This window comes from Helianthus annuus, chromosome 3, assembly GCF_002127325.2.
Source record: "Helianthus annuus cultivar XRQ/B chromosome 3, HanXRQr2.0-SUNRISE, whole genome shotgun sequence".
Classification (NCBI taxonomy): Eukaryota; Viridiplantae; Streptophyta; class Magnoliopsida; order Asterales; family Asteraceae; genus Helianthus; species Helianthus annuus.
This window is the reverse complement of record NC_035435.2, coordinates 167,828,668-167,836,145: the sequence shown is the minus strand read 5'-3', so window position 1 is coordinate 167,836,145 and position 7,478 is coordinate 167,828,668. Positions and strand designations below refer to the sequence as shown.

At 34.3% G+C, this 7,478-nt stretch overlaps 1 protein-coding gene and 1 long non-coding RNA gene across 2 annotated transcripts; one reads left to right on the top strand and one right to left on the bottom strand.

The window, feature by feature from the left end:
* LOC110930649 lies at positions 1–1,518 on the top strand. The gene is made up of 2 exons (XR_002587953.2): positions 1–1,100; positions 1,255–1,518. It is a non-coding gene; the product is annotated as an uncharacterized LOC110930649 (long non-coding RNA).
* Positions 1,519–5,289: 3,771 nt separating this feature from the next.
* On the bottom strand, positions 5,290–7,141 carry LOC110930648 (probable aquaporin TIP-type). Its single transcript, XM_022173997.2, has 3 exons — positions 6,979–7,141; positions 6,044–6,294; positions 5,290–5,920 (listed from the first exon to the last, which is right to left on the bottom strand). The coding sequence occupies exons 1-3, from the start codon at positions 7,103–7,105 to the stop codon at positions 5,546–5,548; spliced, it is 753 nt and encodes a 250-aa protein (XP_022029689.1). The 5' UTR covers positions 7,106–7,141; the 3' UTR covers positions 5,290–5,545.
* Positions 7,142–7,478: the final 337 nt, after the last annotated feature.

Genomic DNA, 7,478 nt, shown 5'->3' with positions numbered 1-7,478 from the left:
TTAGGAACGTGTCAAGGAGAGCTCAAGCATAGGAGGATAACGGGTCAAGATAAGGCAAGGTGACAAATACACTTATTGGAATACTCAAGGTAAGTGATTTCTATAATCACTTCTTTAGTTGTTTAAGTAATATAATGTTTTAATTATTAAGTTCATATAAAGTTGAGGTTAAATCAATGGATTATTTTGATAAATGCACGAATGGGTCGAATAATTCATAGATGAATAACAAGCCGAATACGTATAAGTTAAGAAATTCCTTAACTCGGATGTTGGACTTCAAGATCACGTGATAGAATATTATATTACAATCATATAGGAAGAAACGTGACGCAAAACGGACGAAAAATGAGAGAGTTATGTCCGTCTCAGTAAGGATTAATGGCTAGGAAAAGTGCAGAGTTGACACAGCCGGGTGGTGAACTGACACGGCCGGGTGAAGGTTCTGTCAAAAATATTATTTATGTGATTTATGTGCCGTAGGCTTCGGTATATTATCCGTGAACTACGACGGGCCTCCCAAACATGATTTCGAGTGTTTCCTTGACGATTATAAGTTGTAAACCCAAGTCTAAGCCTCATGTAATTTATATAAGAGTGTGATAGATGTATGTAATGAAGTTGGACATGTATTACATGTAAATGTATACAAAAATACGTACGGAACACGTAGGTATGAATACATGATTGTAGGTATGATTAAATGTATATTAGGTATGTAGATGTGTATGATTGTAAGTTTGTATGTGTGCAAGTATGTGCGAATGCATGATTTGGATGCATTTGAGAATTAGCGTTACTAATAATGCCCTTGGGTTTGGAATATAAGTTGATTGGATGCATTTAAATGGTTAACGTCCTTTTTATGAAGATGTAGTAAATGAATATGTTGAGATTACGGGTTTGGCTAACCAAGTTATTATTGAGTATGTTTGAAAGTGCAGGTTATGAATGTCGGACTTTCGAAGTGTTGATATAATAATGAAACAGTTGAATGTTGAAAGGATAATCGGATTGAAGTAACTTATGCGGTTAGAATATGCTATGGACGTTTTAGTTTATACAATATTATATGTTTGGTCGTCACCATCTACTAACAGGTTAGTTGTATGAGAGTATATGTCATACCCATTTAATTGGATAATCGAATGCCTAAGAGAAATGAAAGTACGCACACGAATGGAACTAAAATGACGGTTTTATAAGCAAACAAGTATAATGACTAACTTTTTAAAGCTTTGTTGTTGAATGTAGGTAATTCCTCAATTTTGGCGACTTGGAGAATCGGAGCGAGCGCGTGTTCGTGTTATGCGATATCAAACGCTTCCGCTAGCTTGTTCAAATGTTTTTGATCCAAAATTTGTTGTATTGGTATTTAGTAGTATCTTGTTGAACGAATTGTAGAATTGTATCTAGTTTGTTTATGTTTAAAACAGGGGTATGCTCGTTTTATGGACGGGTCATGCCCGATTTTTTGTTAAATTATAGTTTGATAATATCACATTTAGGAAGGTGAAATTTTGGGCGTAACAATATAAAGCCAACTAGTTGTTTACTTTAATCATGAATGAGGAAATGAATTAATCACTTCCAAAAGTCTTGTTTTCTCTCAAGTTCTTATTTATTTTCTTTGGATCATTTGATTACGATCCGGTTCGTATCATATTTTTGTTTGTCGCCCCTCCCCCTTGCAAGACTTTCTTTAGTTCTTTCATTGGGTTTAAAATTTTGGTTTAAATGGGCTAATGGGTATAGTTAGATACTTGGTAAATAGCCGAATGGTTTTAAATGTTTTGCGGGCCTAAACTAAAATGTTAGGGGCTGTTTGTTTAGCTCTTAATGGTTTAGCACTCTTACTGGTTCAAACTGTTTATTTTCGCGAGCAGATGTCTGAATGGTTCAGACATTTGACTCTTAATGGTTAAGCATTATACCGAGTCTGAATGGTTAAGACTTCTAATCTGAATTGGTCAGCCATTTGTCTCTAAACGGTTAAGCATTATATTGGCTCTTAAGGTTCAGACCTCTTACTGGTTCAACATTTAACCATCCTGTTGGGTGTCGAATCCATCAAATAAATAATAAAGAAAACTATTAGTATGAGTGGAAGTAGCGTTCGTGTCCTCAGGGATACAGATTAACTAGATATGCCAAAAGGTTTTAGGCACATGTACGGTTTTTTTGAAAGGGGGGTTTTTTAGTTAAAACTAGAATTTAAAGAAAACAATTTTTATTTTTAGATGTTGTAGGATTAAAAAGAAGCGCTAATTAAAGTGATTAGAAAATTCAGATGTTAAAAACTAATTTCAACATCAGGGAAATTTCTTGATTATGTTCCACTTACGATCATTAACAGTTACGGTGCAATGATCCTTTTTAAATAATAGTTTGTATCAATACTATATGTCACGCAGTTCGGACATCCACTCCATCTAATGTCTAACCAAACGCCGTTCGTTGATTAGAGTCAACCCGCTACTCTAAGCTCACGCCATTCGGATCTTAGTGTGCAGGTTGAGTAATAGAAGTGTCGATTATAATCAAACACTCACGCTGTTTGGAATGTTTAATTATATTATATGATTCTATAATAAATCCAAATTCATAGACAAACTTGAACCATTATTTGTTTCTTTTATCAAAAATTAAAATCTGGTTAGAGTTTTAAATCTTGATGAACTTTATTCGAAATATTAATAAGTTGATCAGGTTTATTAACAATCTTATATTTTCCGGATCGAATCCGTATAAAAACAAGAATCACACAAACAAACTACTAAAATAATCGAATTAAACGTGCTCGTTTCACATAAGTTACGAACAAAAAAATAAATAAATAAATCCCGATGTCGAAACTATAAAAGTCTAACCTGACATGATGGCTAGTTCAATCAATTCTAAAACAAAACAAAACATTAAAAGCTAACAAACCAAAAATATTTGTCTTCAAAAACTCCAATGCTTGTTGCTTCCAAAAAAGTGCAACCGTCCAAGATGATGCTCCCTTGGCGTCAGTCTGTTGATGATGATCCCTTGGTCCCCTTTTTTCGTTCAAGTTGATGATGATTGTTATATTATATCTCATATTTTTAGTAACCATTGAGGCTTGTGAGCCCAAATCACATTCAACACATTCTCTTTAGATTCAGCCCAATGTAATGGAGGTTAGGCCCAAACAAATAGTTATCCTTCAGATCGCTGGTCCACAATTGTTTTCATCAAACTTGTTGACAATATTGCTGAACTCAAGTCCCCACAAGGCCACAATTGAAGTTGTAAACTCCATACCACAAACTATGAATTAATAAATTCATCAGTTAGATAAAAAGCCTTTGATTATTGAATTCCTTATAGCCCATGTTCCTCTTGATCGATCAATCTCTTTAATGCTTATTACCGTTCGCGATCTCTCCTCACCTACGAAAATCATTAAAAACGTCCAGATTCCGTTCCTCAAAAATGGGTATTTTCTAAAATAATGCAATATCTATAGTATAAATGCCTAAAATGCAATTAAATGTGCACGCTAAAATGTGGTAAATTATGCCTAAAAATGCAACTAACACATTCAGAAGTTGTCAAACAACCCATTAATGAGTTGTTGAGTTTAACAAACAAATTTGGCATTTTAATTTAATTATAGTTTTATGTTATATATATAGTTCCCCAAGGACGTAAGAGAGTGAGCCTTGAGCGGTCCTCAACTGCCCCCCTCCTCAGGGTTGGACCTGCGTAAGATTAAGTTGTTTGACTTTTAGATAAACATTCCTGAATATGTTGAAAATCAAATCCTTTATTGGAAAAAGCTATATGAAAAGGTTGAATGGTGACTTAAGACATGACAACTATGTCATCCACCTTTGAAGAAAATGAAAGAAATTAAACTTAAGCACTTTTAAGGTGGTTTTACTTATGTGGCACTTTTTAGGTGGTTTTATGTACTCAAGAATGTGCATTCAATAGTTAAAAAAAAAAAGTTATAGATACCATTTGAATGTCATAAATATAGGAATGAGAAATTTACACCGTTTTTTGGAAGATGAAACAAGGGTGAGATATAACCTAAAGTATCTATGCGATCTCAAGTCATAAATTACAATCATAACGCTTAAATTGTTTGCAAATAAAAGTATGATTTATCCCTAAAACATGTGCATTCAACTATTCAAGTTACATATGTTAGATTCGATCAATGCATTTGTGGTCCAATGTTACTATCATTCTGAGATGACTTGAATGGATAGGCAATGTAATAAGATACCAATGACCATGATGATTAAGAACTTACTTCGCAAAATGTTTGCTAATATGTCAACCGTAAATCATTTTCTAAGAAACTAATTAACGAGATATATAAACTAGGATACTATAACAAAACATAGGATAAATTTGACAACATAATCTTACATATGGTTTGCTTGATTTACTTTTTATACTTAGGTCAATAAAGTTTGACTAAATTTTACATCATATTAGAGATTGAGAAACTACTATCAAATAGCATATAGAGATGGAAATCGAAGCAACTAGCGTTCATATATGCTATAGAAAAACTGACACCAAATAACATTCAAGTGTTCTTTCTTAGAATAGTATGCAGTTCTATGAGACATGAATTCTCACCCCTACCGGTTACCACACACGATACCGTCATTCATATATAGAATGTCATTTCGGTAATATATTCTAATTTTACTCTTCACTTAAGATCGCCTGACAATTTTACATATCATGTTGATTTTGGATTCTCTACACTCATTAAGTCGTTTCTATTTAAAAAAAAAAAACATGAAATTAAATAAAATTGAAGGTGAGGTATATTATTAACTTAAACGTGGTTGATTTCAAGGCCAAAAAAACATGAAATTAAATAAAATTGAAGGTGAGGTATATCATTAACTTAAAAGTGGTTGATTTCAAGGCCAGCCCTTGGAAAAACTACGGCTATGCGAAAAGAGTAATATATAAGAAAACTATATATGTGAAGTCAAGGTTCAATATTCTAAATGAAAAGTGTAATACGTTAATAACTCTTGATTATATATAAAAAAAATCAAGAGATTTTGGTCACCGAGAGAGGGGGGGGGGTAATATCGGACATTCTTAATCCCTTAGTTCCGCCACTGATGTTGTCTATATTATTCTTTTTTGTTTTGTTTTCTTTAAGATATGTAGCAAACTTTTTTTTTTTGTTTTGTTTGCTTTAAAATATGTAGCAAGTATATATCCAAAAACAATGAAAAGACATTACATTATTTGTAGACAATAAATAGTAATAAAAAGATAATAAATATACAAGTTGAGTACTTGATTATATGAACACTTCTTCTCATTCACATTTCAAATTTGCAAACTTGACATTTGTTTAAAGGAAGAAACAAGAAAAAAAAGTACGACTCCAACATTAAGGAGGGTTTAGTATACATAGGATTTGTGGTAAATCTTAACTTACCATACCCTTGATAATGAAGGATGTTATACCCTCGACCATTAATGAAAATCATGAAATACCAATTGATAACAAAGTAAAACAAGAAGGAAATTCTTAAGCATAGTCTTCGGCGGCTGGAAGTGCCTCGTATGATCCAATGAAAACGTCACCATAGATGAGTCCAGCCAACCCACCACCAATCAACGGACCGACCCAGTAAATCCAGTTTTGGGAGAAGTCACCACTAACAACAGCTGGCCCAAATGATCGAGCTGGGTTCATTGATCCACCGCTAAAAGGCCCAGCAGCCAAAATGTTGGCTCCAACAATGAATCCAATTGCGATTGGCGCAATGGTTCCGAGTGAGCCCTTTTTAGGGTCAGCTGCGGTAGCATAAACGGTGTAGACTAGAGCAAAGGTAATGATGATCTCAAAGACGACTCCTTGAAGACCAGTCATGCCATCAGCAACTCCGTGTGTTGGGACGGCCTGTCAAATGACAAACACACAACAAGATCTAAGACCAAACATGTTTTTATATGAAAAGTGGGTACAAACTATGTATATATTTTAACTAATTAATTTTATAAATAAAAGTATAACAAAGCTTACCAAGCCACCGGTAACAAACTGAAGAAGAAAGCATGCAACGATGGAACCAAGACATTGGGCGATCCAGTAAAATAGACCACTTATGATGGTGATGTGGCCGCCAATCGCCAATCCGAAGGTGACGGCTGGATTCAAATGACCACCTGAGACGTTGGCTGCCATTGAAACCCCAACAAACAATGCAAGAGCATGGGCTATTGCTATTGCGACTAGCCCAGCCGGGTTTAATGCTGCATCTGATGTGAGTTTACCTGAAAATTTTATAGAAACATAGTTTAGACTTTGCATTAAATTCATAATATAATTTGTCATTATGGACTGTATAATGCACTAAGCTCCAATTTAAAACCTCTCATATGAGAGGATATGCAACCATGCTCAACTTAGAAGTTAGAACCACTAAGACTAGTATCAAACCGACACTACAAGAAAACTGCTATTATTCCTACCAAAATTTTCTACGCATTTCCTACAACGAAAATACCGACACATTTCCTACGAAATTCCGACATATAAGAAAGGGTCTTAGTTTTGTGACAAAAAGAGCGACAAATTGGTTTGCGTAGGAGAAGCGTCGGAAAATTCCGACAGATCTCCAACGAAATCCTTTTTCATTTTAACCATTAGTCGGAAATTCGTAGGAATCGTTGTGCGTAAGAAAAGTGTCGGCAATTCCCGGCAATTCTCATTTTTCGTGGGAAATCCGTGAGTAACTGCAGTTACCCACGGATTTCCCACAGAAATTGACGTAGGAATAGTAGCAGTTTTCTAGTAGTGCGAGTAGGTATATAAATAAGTTGTATCAGATTTAGTTGAGACTTTTTTAATAAAAGATCTTTTTGAGATTTTTGTGCAACATAAGTAACAAGGTTTTGTATAATGAAAAAAGCAACTATAGAATTTGCATACAAACATGTTTAAGAAAACCAACATACCATAAGCAATGGCTGATCCGACACCGGCAAACACAAAAAGAAGTGTGGCAATAAACTCAGCCAAATAAGTCTTGATTGAACCAGCACTCAAAGAGTCACCAATGGAACCAAAGGCAATCTTCACCATTTTTAGACGTTGGTATATGATATGATTGACTTGCTGTATTTGTGATTTGCAAATGGTTTTCAGCAGGCTTAATATAGTGCATGATTTCAAATTTTTAAATAGTATAATTATTTACTTTTTTAAGTGGGGTGGATATAACATGTGGCTATGAAGGGCCCAGTGTATAGAGAATTCGTGCTGGCACCGACGTGGGGCCAAGATGGCTAGTTTCTGACCGTTGATTGGAGCCGACCCACCGGCCATCGTTTGATTATATTGGTTGAATATAACTAATTTATAATTTATATTTAAAAAAAGTTTCAATACCAATTTTTATATCTATTTTGATCGTTAGTCCTTATCGCAACATCATGGTACTAATGAATTAATGATT

Excerpts from the sequence above, each read along its gene's own strand:
- LOC110930648 (XM_022173997.2), bottom strand. The coding sequence starts at position 7,105 with ATGGTGAAGATTGCCTTTGGTTCCATTGGTGACTCTTTGAGTGCTGGT. Across the intron at positions 6,295-6,978 it reads CGGATCAGCCATTGCTTATG|GTAAACTCACATCAGATGCA; the intron begins GTATGTTGGTTT and ends TAAAATTTTCAG. Across the intron at positions 5,921-6,043 it reads AGTTTGTTACCGGTGGCTTG|GCCGTCCCAACACACGGAGT; the intron begins GTAAGCTTTGTT and ends GTCATTTGACAG.